This window comes from Ciconia boyciana, chromosome 9, assembly GCF_034638445.1.
Source record: "Ciconia boyciana chromosome 9, ASM3463844v1, whole genome shotgun sequence".
Classification (NCBI taxonomy): Eukaryota; Metazoa; Chordata; class Aves; order Ciconiiformes; family Ciconiidae; genus Ciconia; species Ciconia boyciana.
In genome coordinates this window covers 22,864,411-22,879,645 of record NC_132942.1, presented here as the reverse complement: position 1 = coordinate 22,879,645, position 15,235 = coordinate 22,864,411, and the positions used below count along the sequence as shown (strand labels likewise).

Below are 15,235 nucleotides of genomic sequence, written 5' to 3'. Positions count from 1 at the left end.
AAATACGGCAGCACCATCAGTGCAATACCTCCAGCTTCTACTTGATGCTCTAAGCCATGCAGGGATGCCAGCGCTGTGCAAGGGTCTCCTCCCAGGGGAGAGGGGCAGCAGCTCCAGCCGCCTGGCTTGTTTGAGCAGGAAGGTGCTTATCTGTGCCCATGTGGAGATCTGGATTTTTGGATTAGTGGAAAGAGGCATCTTTGCCCTCCTGGAGAAGCACCAGCCCCCAGGCCCAGGAATACTGCATAACCACCAAGGGACTGCAGTGCACACTGCTGGGAGGTGGGCAGACACTGCCTGGGGTCAGAGAGGGCTGTGTCAGATCCAGCTTCCGTCGATGTCTGTGAGGGTACCCAGCTCAGTGTATGCAGTACCAAGCACAAATGTATTTGCTCAAGCAAATAAAGGTGCCCAAGGAGTGAAACTCTGGAAAAAAACTTTCCCAAAGGCAAGAAACCAAAGCAGCTTCCCATGGGGGTGCGAAACAGATGATGTGATGTGGCTGCACACACTCTCCCTCCCTCCCCTCCACCAGCTGCTACTGCTCAAGCCAAAATGGTGCCTCTGCCCTTTGCTGATACAAGTTGGTGAAACCCTCTGCAATCAGGATTCACAAAACTCCTTGCACACAAGCACACAGGTGGGCAGAGCCCTGTCCCTGCTTCGTCTGCTGCCTGGCTGCCAAGGGACCATTTATTTGTCCAGGAAGTCTCTGTGGCACAGAGACACGAGCCAAACCCAGTTCATCTTCAGAAGCAGCCCTTATCTGAGCATGAGCAAGAAGCAGCAGAATACATTGTACAACCCTAATTTTTCATGCTGTTTACTTACTCCTTTTAAATTGTTATTGCTTTCAGCTCTGGCCTAGCCTCCAGTAGAAAGCTTTATCTGTTGGAGTACATTCATCTTCGTGCTTTGAGATAACTGCCAGCAACAACCCTTGTCTCTTACTGCATGATTGCAAATAAATGCTTTTTTTTTCTTTTTGTGAGCTGGGATAAGATGCAGTACCTTGACGATATAAGGGGGGGCTTATGTACAGCCTTACTGGTGTGAAAATGCTTTCGAGTATAGACAGGGCCTTGCACAGCTGAAAAGGCTTAACAGGAACAGCTTGGGCTAGAAATTACATTTTAAAACTGAAATATATTACATTTCTTCCTGCTGTAATAACATCTCTAACATCTATTTTCAATGTACAGACACTAAACAGCATAAAAATTACCATCCTGCATCAGCTTTATGGTCCTGCAGTTTAACTCCAGGCCCCTGTGTAGCTCTTGTTGCTAACTAATGCCCCATCCAAATCCCGCTGACAACCACAACGTCGTCTGCTAGTTGTGCTTGTCTCGCTCGGGCTACAAATGCTCCGACTGTCCCAAATGTGCAGTCCCTCACAGCACCTGGGTTAGCAGCACTTTCTCCTTCATTTACAATACCTTGCACAAACAAGTGGAGCACACAAAAAGCAAGGCATTATTTAGAAATGATCAAATGATCAGTACACTTTACATGGCACGGTTAGATAACTTGTTCCCTTAATCAGATGGTAAGAGACAACTGGGACAAATATCCAGCTGCCATTCCTGGAACAGCCTGCTCATTCACATGCTCTCCACTTACCATTCTAATGTCATGTTTTGCTGCACATGAGGTACATGTGGTTTCAAATTGTCCCTATTTCTCAACGAATTTTAACAAAAAATAATACCCGTTGCCTCTCCTTCTCCAGGCATGTGTGGGCTAAAGGAGAGGGCAGAAACAGAGAAGCCTAATGAGACACTAACATATTAATAGTCGAGGCTGGCACTTGGAAAGAGGCCTCTGGGAGGTGTATTTCAATGAGACTGACACACTGATGTTGTCCCCCTGGAAGATTGCTAGGAAGATGTCACCATGTGACATCACCCCCATTCCCAAATCCCAGGGTGTAGAGGGACTGAATTTTGGGGAGCAGGTGGAGGAAAAGGCCCATCCTAAAATAATAATCTGGTCCAAGTGAGCCGAGGTTGCCTGCTCCAGCACTAAAGCACTTCCTGCCCTTCAGAGTTCCCAGCAATCTGATGCTTTCAGAGGAATGAGATCTTCAGGAAGCTCCTGAAACATTGCTCCTCTGAACTTTCACATTGCTGGCTGCAGTTACTAGAGCAAAACGTTAACAGCTGTCTCCAGTATCACCAAGTCTGTGCTTGCCTTGGAGCACACAGTCCAGGTTCACAGCCTGAGAAATCCTAACCTGGACCATTGCCCTCTCAGCTTAAGCCATCACTGGAGAGCAGATGCCTAGGGCTGGCTGCATGGTCCAGTGGGCCGACCAGATTCAGTCAGTCAGATTCAGTCAGTGAGCCAAAAGCCTTCACTGCATGGCAAAAATGAGAAAAAAGCAATGACTTCTGGAAGGAGTGTGAGGTCCTGGGATTTGTCCAGCTGTCTCCCCTTGCCTGGATTTTCCTACAGGAGCAGGACTGGATGAAGGGCAGCTGTAATGAGGAAACCAAAAAGGGAATTGGACAGGATATCCATAGCCACCACATGCAAGGGGAGGCAAGGTGCAGAAGCGGCTTTGGGTGCTGAGGGAACCTGGATGAAGGCTTTGGACCTCATGCTGACTGAACTCCAAGCAGTGCAGAGGGAGGAGGAGCAAGCCAGGCTGCTGCTGAGCAAGGGATCAGAAGAGAACAGGGGACTGTAAACACGAGTGGGTGCAGAAGGAGACAGTGCCAGTGTGTGCTGGAGCTCTTTGGCAGAGAAAGTCAAGGAAGCAGGACACGCTGCCTTGGTGGAACCACTGTGCAATGGATGTCACGGTGGAGCAAGGGGCGAGAATGAACAAAACCTTTCTGACTCTTGACAAACTGAAGACAAAAAACAGGCAGGCAAAGAAGAGTTTATTTCTGACAGGCAACACTTAAAAAAAAAAAAGAGTCATTGAGAGCATCCTTTAGAGACAAGCTGTTGACTTGGAGAGGAGGTGGGCTGCAGCAGGCAGGAATGGAGGGCATGCCCCAACAGTGTCAGGAGAGGGATGGATGAGGTAGCAACAGCACTTGGATGTGCCACCATGCTGCAGGGACCTCAGTTTGGCATAAGCTCACAGAGCTGCTTCTGCCCAGCACATGTAGACCGCAGGTGGACCCCGCCATGGGCTCTTCCCTGCAGGGAGAGGCTCTCACCGCTGGCCAGATCTACACCAGCCAAAAGAGAGTCTTGCTGAATGTAGGCACCAGAGATCAGCACAGCCCTGGATACAACAGGGCAATCATTACACCGTGCCTCAGCAATGGATCAAGCCCTGCCTTGCAGCACTAGTAGCTTGAACTTGCCTGATGTACATGTCCACATCTGGCCTCACATCAGCACATCTGCAGGTGTGATGCACAAGGATGGTGTTTGGCAAATTTCCACCTGTACCACTCACAGGCTTTGTGCGAGAACTCACTCCTGCATTTCCACTTTGGCCACTGCCCAGGGCTGGGTGAGAGTAGCACTGTCTGGTTCTGTGGCCGCAGGAGCCCACCGCTCACCCTACCCAAGCTCCCCTCCCTGGGAACTGGTAACAGGTCTATCTTTCCTAGTCAAGAGCCTTGTCTCAGAGGTACCCTTAGCCTGGGCAGCTTCAGTATAGGGGCAAACTGTGTAGGGAAAAACACATGGGCAGTGAAGGAATGGGACAACAGAAGAGAAATTACCATGTACAGTCATACAGAGTCCAGCTGGAGGTTTTTAGACCAGAGTTTCAAGTGCTGCATTAACATCTAAGACCAGAGCATAGCTTGGACAACCACCAGCATTGCAGCCAGGCTCTCCCAAGAGCTGCTGGTGAAGCACCACATCTGTAAGGGAACTCCTGCAATGCAGAGGCCCACGGGCAGGAGCTCCAAGCTCAGGGCTTTGCAGCGATGGTGCTGGGGAGGAGGAGGAGAGTCTCAGCCCAAGAAAGAGGAAGAGCTGGGAGCTCCTGGGGTGCAGAGACAGAGCCATGCCCAAGCCCCACAGGCTGGGAAAAGCAGGTACCAGCATTAGCACCCAGGCCACCACCCAGACCGGCACCTCCAGAAGAGTCTGGGGGCCTAAGGAGGAACACCCCCAAAGGAGGCAAGTGGCTCCTTTGCCTCTCCCTGCGGTGATTTTGTACAAATAGTTCCTCCTGCTCTCCTCATCCACCCTGCCCTAGCAGGGCACAGGGAACAGCTCACACTGCTACCATCCTCCAATGTGGCCGGTCCTGCCCCATAGCTCCCTCCCACTGAATGCTCTTCCTCATATGCTTCTTTTAAAACTTTTATTCAACAATATAGAATTATTTTAATTATAATATATAACTGTCCATCATGATACTACATCCCCTGCCAGCCCCGTGCCCTGGCAGAGACAGGTGGTCTGTCAGAGGTTGGGGGGGGGAAACAGCCAGAATGGAGGAAGGAACAACTAACCAACAACTGCTTTGCACACCCTTCACATTTCCACACTTTCTGTGGCAGGAAAAGCTCAACAAGGAATCAAAGGCAGAAGAACCTTTAACACAGTCAAGAGGCAAGTGCGGTCATAAAGAGGCGAGTGCCGTCCAGCCAGGCATGCTGCCCCGCTCTTAGCCCTGCCCGTGCCACGCAGTCTGCCCGCTGTCACTCTACACGCGCCGATAGGACATTTGATTTGGTTCTCATTCTGCTTATGGAAAATTGGGAGCAACAGCATCGGACCTGAGGAGAGACGGGAGGAGGAAAGTGAGCATCATGGGGCACTGCCAACTCGACACAGAGCTCCTCTGGCCTCAGGTGGCTGGGCATGCTGCCCCACATCCTGCCACCCCGCTCCCAGCCAGGCCTGGCCGCACCCTCCACGCCCCCTAGATGTGGGGACAGCGGGGGAGCCTCAGCCTGCTTTAGAAGGGGTGGCAGGGTGAGAGGGGAAGGCAGGGCTGAACAAGGCAAGGGAGAGATGCAGTCCAGCAAAGCAGTGCTTTCATGGGCAACCAGACACAAGTTTGGACTTTTTTCTCCCCAACCTCCTGCATTAAGTCCCTCTCCACTTCCTCAAACACCTCCTCTAGTCCTCTAGTTCCCACAACCAGGGAAAGCCATTTACCCATTTCACTCGCTGGGAAGAGCATCTCTCTTCCTCTGCTTGAGGGTACCAGGAAAGAATTTCTGACTCAGGTTTACAGAACTGATACTTCCCAAAGCACCACCTTGAAACTCCACCATCAGGTTTGGACACTGTCAAGCACCCACATACAATGATCAACATTTTTCACCTATCAAAATTCCCACACTGAACCCATTCTTCTCCCCTATGCCTCTTCTGCCTTGGCTCTCCGGGAGCTGGGAATGCCGACAAGAGCTGAAAAATGGGCAAGACTCCCCCCCCAGCAACTTGAACAGGCCACGAGAAACACCCACTCCTGCCTCTTCTCAATGGAGCAATTCAATACATGTTTAAAATCAGTTCAGAAATTGATGTTAAAACCCCAAACCAACCCTGCTGGTATTAGCACAGCTTAAGAGCACAAGAGACCTCTACACCTCTCAGGCCAGGCAGCCTGCAGGTCAGACAGATGAAAGGATGGAGGGCTGGAAACACTCGCCAAAGCCTTCAGCAGCATCTGCAGGAGCATTAATGTTAGTGAGGGCCCTGTGGCATGTCAGCAACACTGCAGACAGCTCCTCAGCCCAGACACTGATAACTGAGCTCATGCACCGGTTGCATCCCAGGGTGGGAGGAAAGAAGAGCTACTCCCTGCTCAGCACATCTTTAGAAAAAGCCATCCACCCAGGCTGAGAGGAGACAAGCATGGGGGTCTGCACATGGAGAACCCCCAACTTCCAGCCATGCATTGGTGACTTCTTGTCTGACCAGCCATGTAACAGACAGACTGAGACTGCTACCTTGGGCACTGGCTGTTTGTGTCCAATGTACCCCCAACAGCCGACTCCCACGCTGTACCCAAAACCTTGCACCTCCTCTGCGGCCCCGTGGAAGTGGAGACAATCTGCCACAGTGAAACTCTCAGGGCTGACAGCACGAAGAACTGCAACCTAAGACTAAGAGATCCCAAAATACTCAGACAAGAGGGGCTGGAAGAGCCAACCTGACCTCCTCGAGGAGGCAATGCCTTCAGCTCTCACTCATTCTGGCTATCCCATAGATTTGAGACAGCAGACGTTCAGATGTATAGATATTTATTGGTTTCAGTGAATTATACAAATGGATTGACCTGCTATCAATGCCAATAGAACATTATTGGAACATGGAATGTAAACAGATGTTTCAAATAGAAACATTGCAACCTTATAAAAAAATTAACTATTTGACAATGCCGCAGAAGGAAATTCTGTGTTTAGGTGCTGGTGGGAAACCACTATCTCCAGCTTCTAGGTTTGAGTGTCACCAGAACCACTTGATGAAGTTACACACAGAACAAGTAGAGGAGGCAACTGTGAATTGTGGGGCTATAAAGCCATCAAGGGATCTGATGAAACAACGCATAAGACGAACCCCCCACCCCCCACAACAGGATCGGCACTCCAGAATTCAACAAATGGCTGACTTTGTTAAAACACTATGTGGGATCCCAAGTCCTGGATCAGTAGCTGGACAGCCCCCTCCCCAACAGACCACGTCACTGTTTGCTGATCCTTCTTCCTCCCTGTGCTCTCTTCCCTGGCCTCCTCTCCGCTCCTTCATCCTGCGGTGCTGGATTGAACCACTCCAGAGCTGTGCTCTGGCACAAGACTGCGTCTGGCACGAATTCTCATGGGAGCCACGTCATGAGGTACGTGGTTGCACACCTATCACAAGAAGTCTTGCAACATTGACTTTCCTGAGCTCGGTGGGAAAGTCTGGATAGTCCCTCCCGCCTCCTGCCACAAGAGCAGCCCTCACATTCACAAGTTTCCAAAGCAGGTCTATTGAGTTTCTTCTCAGAGCGAGCCTTTGTCAAACACACCTGGAGGAGGGATCTCACCTCTCCCCAGCAACTCGGATCAGTGCCTTCATTTTAATGCTCCAAACTAATCCTGAGATGCTGCTGGGTTTGTGGGCTGTTTTCTGTTGAACGTCCCCCCAACTGCCCCAGCATTTGCAATTGAAACTGGAATTCAAGGGCCAAATTCAAGCCCAGAGTGAGCAGTAGGACTTGGACCTCAAAACAGAGTTGCACCTGCTGACCCCCAGCCTGAATTTGGTTCATCCAGAGTCTACAAGTCAGAAAGGCAAGTTTAGAAAGAGGCATGCTAAGGGCTGATGGTGGAACAACCAATTTGTCCCCACCATGCTGGTGGGGAAGGCTGGACTGAGAAGGAAGAGAAGGATCCACAGAGATGTGGAACCAGAATCAGTTGTGTTGAGCCCTGGGGATATTCACTACATATTTAGCTCTTGCAAGACCGTTTGCCCAGGGCTTTGGTACCACAGGGTTAGAGTTACATTAACCACAACCACCAGAGAGGAACTGAGGTTTATGACCCCCCCCCCCCCGCAAGGTTAGATTTCTGCTGAGTATAAAGGGGAGGGGAAGGAGGGGGGGTCCTTGGTTCTTTTCCCTTCACTGTGTGACCGAAGGTTTTGCTTTTATTTGTAAACATCTTGAATTACCCGTCATTTTCCAGTCTTCATCGCGCTGTTGTCAGGCCACTGGAGAGCACAGCGTTTTCTGAGCTGGGCTGGGACTGCTCCTTCACCACTGGATCTGCAGGAGACACAGACCAGGCAGGAAAGGGAAACAGCATTTAAGAAAGCGGAAGCTCCACCCTGGCAAACTCATCCAGAGAAACTGCCCTCAAAACCCACACGCAGCTAAGGCTTTCGCAGAGTGGGGAGCCGAAATTTGCACCCACAACCCAAGACCCCTCTCCATCCCAGCTGGCCACAGCCTCACAGAACATCCCATCTCCACAGACTCACAGAAATAGGGGTGCTCCATCGCCTCCTTGGCAGTCAGCCTCTGTTGATGGTCATAGCGCAGGAGCTTGTCCAGGAGGTCTAGAACTTCAGGACTGACCAGGTGTCTGTTCTCACTGTGGATGAAGTTCTCCCAGCGCTTCCGGGAATGCCTGCAAAGGGACCAGCTGTCACTGCCCAGCTCTGACCAGCACAGCAGTACTGAGAGGTCCCAGGGGAATCACCTGCCACTATCCACTTCTGAGAAGAGATGGCTGCGATGGACACTGCCTACAGCTCTTCCTTGCACAAGCTACTGCTCAGCAAGTACTTGCTAAGGGGGAAAACCCTCTTCTTCTACGCCCTATGTCCTACACCTGGGAAAGCACGCTATTGCACATTCCCTTCTGTCTACAGGGACTAGACAACAGAATGCAGCAGACAGGGTGACACCCTTGGGACCAGAAGCACTCTGGCTTGCCAGCTAGTCTCACAGAAGCTGTCCTCACTATCCCATCCACCTCTCATCCTTTTCAGAAATGTCAGCTGGGAGATTTTGAGCCCCTCAGTCCATACTCAACTCCAGTGTCTACATCTCCACTTCTAGGATGTCAATAAGCAGGAGAAGGAAGAAACAGGGGATGGCTCGTGGATCATGGGAGAAGCAAAAGGAAAGAGCTTGCATTTCAGTGACCTCCTGAGATGACATGAGCAGCCAGATGGGAGGCCTGCAAACAGCATTGTGACCCAGAAGATCAAAGCAGGCCTTTGCCTGCTCTCAAGTCCTTCAAGGGGATGGACATCAGTTTACCTCCTTCTCTGTGTTACAAGGAAAAAAGGCTGCATTTCACTTCTCCACTTACTGGCCCAGGATATCATTGAAGTGCGGGTCCAGTTCTATGTGGTACTTCTTGAGATACCCATACAGCTCATCTGTGCCCAGGACCTTTGCGATGCGAACCAGCTGGAACAAAAAGGCAGGTTGAGAGAGAGCAGAAGGGCAGGCCACCACTCTTTCACAGAAGCAGAGCTGCCCAAATCTAGGAGCTCTCCTTCTGGAAACATCTCAGATGGAAGGAATATCTCCCTTGAAACTTGTTTTTGCAACACGTGCAGAAAACAAGTCTCCTACACAAGGCAGTGAAGCATAACCTCAGATGGCTTAACTAAGTATGTAGCAACATCCTCCCAGCCTGGTGGTCTGATCCCCAGAACCTCCCCACTATACACACAGAGATGAGATGGTGACAAATGTCTCATGAAATAAGCCAGGTAGCAAAGTCTTTACTTGGTCATAATTGTCCTGGCCGTGGAAGAAGGGCTCCTTTCGGAAGATCATGCTTGCCAGCATACAGCCTAAACTCCACATGTCTAAGCTGTAGTCATACATCTGAGGGGACAAAGGAGAAGCTGTCAGAAAAGGTATGCTCACCATGGCCCGGTTCCCCAACTGCACAGGCAACCTCAGCCTTTTCACTTCACAGCCAGCCTCTTTCCAACCCAGGCAATGCTTTGGCAGGCAAAACCAGACAGCCCAAAGGTGGCCAAAGTGCAACCACAAGTGGTATCACTGGCTAGCAAGGAGGAGGCAGACTCTTACTTGGTAGTCCACAAGGAGCTCCGGTCCTTTGAAGTACCTAGAGGCCACACGGACATTGTATTCCTGAGCTGGATGGTAGAATTCAGCCAGACCCCAGTCTATTAGCCGCAGCTGAACATGCGATAAAGAGACACAGAGTCAGGAGCCTCGGTATGGACTGGTTAGGTGAAGCCACGTTGGCCAAACCTCTCAATCCTGTGTTGCAAGCATGGAGCCTGGGATGCAGGGAGGTGCTCTGAGGACAGGAGATGCTCTCAGCAGTGCTCTGGTCAGGCTCTTCCCTTCACCCTGCCTCCCCTCTCACCAGCTGGTGGGGCAAAGCCCAGCTTAGAGAGCTGCTCTGCCTCCTGACTCCAAGCACACTTACTGCTGGGCAACTGGCTCCTTACCAGCACCACCAGCCACAGCGGACAAGTCACTGCATACTAGGGAACAGGCAAAAGCCAGCTGTCTTATCCTGCTGTTTAGAGAGGCTGGGCTGAAGGGAGTGTTGATTTTAATCAGGGGCTGAGAGCAGGAAACAAGGTAAGAGGGGAGCCCACCACATCATGCAAGGCAGACCATCTCCTCCACAGGGATGGACGACCTGCTGTGTTACTGAAGGACAGTAGGTCTAGTAAGAGACTTCCCCCTCCTTATAAACCTTGCCTTGCCTGTACAGCCACCACTGATTTGACAGGGAGGGACTTGTGGACCAGGAACTAATTCACTGCTGCAAATCCCAGGTCCCTGGGGAGACAGGCATACACAGCACCTGACGAGGTACAAGTACCATGACGAGGTGGGGAAGCTCCCTGTGCTGCCCATTTCCATGGTAGTGAACTGGGTACAAATGTTTCCTGTGATCCAACTAGCACACCCCAGAAGTGAGGAAGCCACTGCGGGACAAGCAGGCTGTAGTAGAAGAGGAGCATATGTTCCCTAGGTAAAAATATCCACATGTATTTCAGAAAAGGCCACCCTTCTTCTGCCCAGGACCTCTGCACCCTACTGCCACAGCTTCCCAGGTGGAGATTAACGGCCCAGACCTGCTCCACTCAGCAAGGAAACTCAGTGTGGTTGGATGGGGGGAAGAGCAACCTCCAAGCCATGGACTCTCACTGCAGTGCTCCCCAGTGGGACTCCGGCCATCTCCTGATGCAGGCACAACTGGAGGGGAGCCGGTAAAGAAAGGTTAAAGGGGTAAGTACACCTGCCCAGGCTACAGGTACAGAGGTGGCAGACTTTCAAGTTTCCCTGGAAAAACCCTGCTTGTAAGCCCTGGTGCCACAGTACCTTTTTCTGTTGGTGGTCTATCATGACGTTGTGGGGTTTGACGTCCCTGTGCATGATCCCCATGCTGTGACAGTAATCCAAGGCCTGGCAGACACACACACATACATTAGACATGTCTGTAAACCACAGGCACAGCCTTAACAATACAACAGACAGTTCTCAGCCAGGACCAAGAGCGCCCCACCCACGAGGAAGTGCTGCAACACTGGCACAAGAAACTGGCATTTTCAGCTCTTATGCTGCACATGATGAAGTGACAAGCTGGCAACAAGACTGTATTGATCGTGTGTCCTACTGCAGTCACAGGTCCTGGAACAGTGTTCCCTGCACAGTGTTTGAAGAACACGATGCAGAGAGGTGTCCCACCTGGTAACAAGCCCAATGCTCCAACCTGGGTAGCCCTGCGCTTCCTAGGTCATGCTCTCTTCCCCAGAAGGGGATGATTCTTACATGCATACAGTTTTATGGCCTTCCAGTGCAGCTTTCCATCTGTGTCCCAAAACACACATAAGCTAGAAAGTCACCTCTGTCCTGCTCATTTAAGCCAAACCTGCACTTACAAAAGGCAGGTGACAGCGCATGAGGGAGGGCAATGCTGCTTAAAGCTTGAAGGCAGGAGCACACGTAAGCTCTCCAGCTCCGTGACCTTGCACCACTTGCCCCCCAACGCAGCTGTTCCCTTGAGCAAGGGGGTGAGAATGTTGTTTTCTCATCTCCAAGGGGGAGGGAAATCCATCCATCAATGTCTATCAGATGCTCTGAGATCTCCAGCAGCATGGAAGGAGGGCACAGCCAGCAGTCATTCAATATCCAAGACAGCAGTGCCAGAGAAGTGACACTGTCCTTGGGCCCCTGCCACAGCAGGAAGCATAGGAAGCAACAGCTTCCATCACAGCAAGGCCTCATGGAATATCCTGGCAATGACATGTGGCCTTGCAACCAACAGGAGTCACAGCAAACGGTGGTCCTGGGATCTCCAGTACAGGAGATCTATAACAGGTTGGACAAACTGCTTCCAGGGATGAAGCTGTTCTAGTGTCTTGCTTGTCCCAAGGCTGGATCATTTAAACATCATCACCCCTCCCACCCTAATCCTGGGCTGCCTCAGGCTCCCTCCAACCTTCAGCAGGAAGGTCTTTCCCTCGCAGACAGGTGCAGCAAGCTCGGGGGTGCAGAGAAGAAAGCCTCCCTCAAGCTCACTAGACCTATTTCAGGAAGTCTCCTGCAGTCACCAAGTCCTGGAGCACAAAGGGCTTTACCTAGCCTGTCCCACTCATTTCCAGAGGCAGGGGACCTGCAAAGTTCCAGCCCAGAAGTCCCGAGGCCCTGCTAGGATCTGACACAGCCAAGCTGCTGCTCCAGCAGATCAGCACAGAACAGCCCTGGGATCAGCTGAAACCTCTAAGCAATCTCTAATGCCCTGCTGCCTCCCGTGTCCTGCAGCCAGAGACCCCAGAGAAGCAGTGCAGCAGATCTCACAGATTTGCCCTATGGCTCTAAGCATTTCCATGGGGAGGTGCAAGCTAGGCTAGTTAAGAAGAGGCATTTAGGGCAGTCCTTACCCTTCGTCAGAGGGGCAGGGAAAGCTTTGGCTGGGAGGTCTCAAAGGAAAATATCAGTATTATATCAACATGTAACAGACAGCATAACCAGAAACTTCATTTCCCAAGACCGCATCCATGGGGTTCTGTGACCACAGGGCACTGAGCTGGCCAGCTTGTTGAAGTGTCCTAGATCACCCACCAGAGACAGAAGGGTCTAAGACCAAGTGGGCAGAAGTCACCTTCTGGGGCTGCATTTGACTACTGCAGCAGAAGAAAGCCTGGAGCTGGCAATCCCTCTCTTCCACTCTCCCTAGTGTGCTAAAGAGTCCCCAGTTCCTCAGCCCTGCAAACACCTCTTGGTGCTTGTACTGGGTCTGGCTGGGAGGGAGTTGATTTTCCTCATAGCAGCCCAATGGTGCTAGAGACACAGGGAGACCAAGTACAGCCCTACCCGGCCACTAACAATCACAAATGCTTCACAGGGAAGGAACAGACCCTAGAGAATCAGAGACTCTTTGGAGGTGATCAAAGATCCCCAGTTTGGCTGTAATACTTCGCAGCAACAAGCCAGGTAACCAGATCTCTTCCCAGACCTTCCTGGGTTATGAGACATGGATTCTGCATTGAACATGAGAGAAGTAACCGCTTAGTAGCACTGCCCTGTGAGCCCCACTACTGCCTCTCTCATTTCTGGTCTCCCCATACAGACTGCCATATGCAATGCCACTCACCTTCAGCAGCTCATACATATAAAACCGAATATCAAAGTCTGTCAGGATCTGGTACAGTTGCTGAAACAGAGGGGGGGGGGGGGGGGGGGGAGAAACAAAAAATAAATACTCCAGATTTGGATTAGTTTCATTTCCTGCACCCCACTTGCCTCCAATCACTGATCCCATTCCAGATCCCCTGTGAATGCTGCCACTCCCAAGAGCTGTCCTGGTCTCAAACCTGCCAGGGGCTACACGCTAGGAAATCCAGAAAGGATGCAAGAGCTCCCATGAAATGCTACTGGGATCATTCAGACCTGTCACAACTTCTTTCCAGCAGGAGGCAGGCAGGCTGTCTGTCCAAGGAGAAGACAGCAAGCCCTTCAGAGCATGCTGGAGTTGGCACAGATGATCTTGACTCTCTGTTCACATGCACAGTCATCACAGTGACTTGACAATATGGATAACAGCATTCAGAGCAGGCAGGCTGGGCACACAAGGGCAAGGCTTCCAAATGCTCAAGGTGGGGCAGGGAGAGGAAAACATTAACCTAAAGGAGCATGGGGTGGGGAAGCACAAAGGGTAGAGACAGCCTCAGAGCTGTGGAGGCTCCCCTCTATCCCAGGATAAAGGCTAATGCAACTCAACAGCACAGAAATGCTTGTAGGGCCAAGGAGAGCACAGCTTGGAGTCTCAGGGAAGTGCCTGTTGCCAGCACACGTTCGCCAACCTCCTCTCCTCTGTGTCCTTCTCTGGCTATTCATGCGGAAGTGACAAAGATCCAGGGTGCACTTAACCTGCACCATGCCACCAGCACTGTCACTGGAGAACTCATCATCCTGCTGCTCCCATGCCAGGTCATTACTGTCCCCAAATTTGCCTTTCGCTCTGTATCTGTCCTTGGCAGCAGTGCCAGCCCGACCCTGTTGGACTGTGCTCTCATCCAGGGAAAGCAAGGCGAGACGCCAGGGCAGGGCAAGGAAAGACATTCAGAGGGCAGCAGTAGGACCAGACCCCACTGCCCTTTCTAACAAACAAGGATCATCTCACAGCTCAGTCAAACCACCAATTGCATCAGCACTGGAGCCAGCTGCCCATCACGGGCACCACTTGGCAGCTTCAGGAAAAATCCCAGAGTGAGGGATTGAAATTCACATTCCAAGAAAGCAGCTCTGGCCCCAGATCCCCTCCAGGCCCATGCTGAGATCCTCACGATCCTGCCTTACTTAGGGCCAGCTCTGAACAGCCCCACCATCCCCAACACTGCTCTGGAAAATCATTTGACAACATACAAGCGTCACTTACACACGCAGAGCTTAAACAGCTTCCAGGACACAAGCTGCATTGTATTTTCATGAGCTGGGATGATCCTAACGCTTCGGAGCAACCCACTGAAGCAGACAAGTGAGAAGGGAGCAAAAAAGACATAGCCACAAGCTACAGCAGGGACAGATTTCCTGACTCGGTTGCGCGTGGCTCTGATGCATGACCCAGGGCCAGCAGAGGACAGCTGAGCCCTTCCAGGAGTTTGTTTAAATTGCTTGCTTAGGTAACAAACACTATGGTGGGGCAGAGATGCTTAAAACATGTCTTTCTGGGAATCACCACCCTGTTCAACTTTGCCTGGCAACATCAATGCACCTGGGGAAGGAGGAGGGCAGGAGAGGCAGTGGCAGAACAAGGCTAGACCCCATTTTCCCCATTCCCTGGCTCCTCTGCCTCTCTCTGCCTGTAAGCAGGGAGGGGATGGAAGGGAGGTCCCCAATGCCTTTCTTCTCAGGCCCACGATGCTGTTGCTTCTCCGACTCATAGCCTTCAGCAGAGACAGCCGTTGGGCAACCAGCTTTCAAGAGACTTCCCTAAAAGAGCTGCCTGTGAAACCCAGCTCCTCTGACCCTCTCCCTGTGCCAAGGCCAACAGTGTGGCTAGCAGCACCCAGTCTCTACTTGCTGTGAGGAATGGTCCTTGCAGGAGCATGCTCAGTCCCACTGCAGGCAGCCGGTGAACACAGAAGGCTTTGGACAGAGCCAAGGTTTCCACTGCAAGTGGGTCCCACACAGCAGTTGCCCCAAGAAGGCTTTGACAGTGGACTCCAAATTCCCTTTGCCCAGCCTGCTAGGGGAGAGCAGGCACCTCCTTTGCAGACGTGTCCCATGCTCTGCTCTTACAGCTGGCTCTTCGGAGTAAGACTATCAGAAACATCACTGTGGGGATCACTCAAACCCAGC

At 51.6% G+C, this 15,235-nt stretch overlaps 1 protein-coding gene across 4 annotated transcripts in view; it reads right to left on the bottom strand.

Moving 5' to 3' along the window:
• Positions 1-2,888: 2,888 nt before the first annotated feature.
• CSNK2A2 (casein kinase 2 alpha 2) overlaps positions 2,889-15,235 on the bottom strand; it is a 29,185-nt gene continuing 16,838 nt past the window's right edge. For 2 of the 4 annotated variants that reach the window (XM_072872199.1, XM_072872201.1), the window contains 7 exons: positions 13,029-13,088; positions 10,754-10,837; positions 9,479-9,589; positions 9,167-9,268; positions 8,742-8,842; positions 7,903-8,051; positions 6,163-7,687 (listed from right to left, as the gene is read on the bottom strand). In XM_072872199.1, the coding sequence (XP_072728300.1) occupies positions 7,611-7,687; positions 7,903-8,051; positions 8,742-8,842; positions 9,167-9,268; positions 9,479-9,589; positions 10,754-10,837; positions 13,029-13,088 (684 nt within the window). In that variant the 3' untranslated portion in view covers positions 6,163-7,610. Of the gene's footprint in view, positions 4,701-6,162; positions 7,688-7,902; positions 8,052-8,741; positions 8,843-9,166; positions 9,269-9,478; positions 9,590-10,753; positions 10,838-13,028; positions 13,089-15,235 lie in introns of those variants that run through there. The other 2 variants (XM_072872200.1, XM_072872203.1) reach the window with 2 other exon arrangements.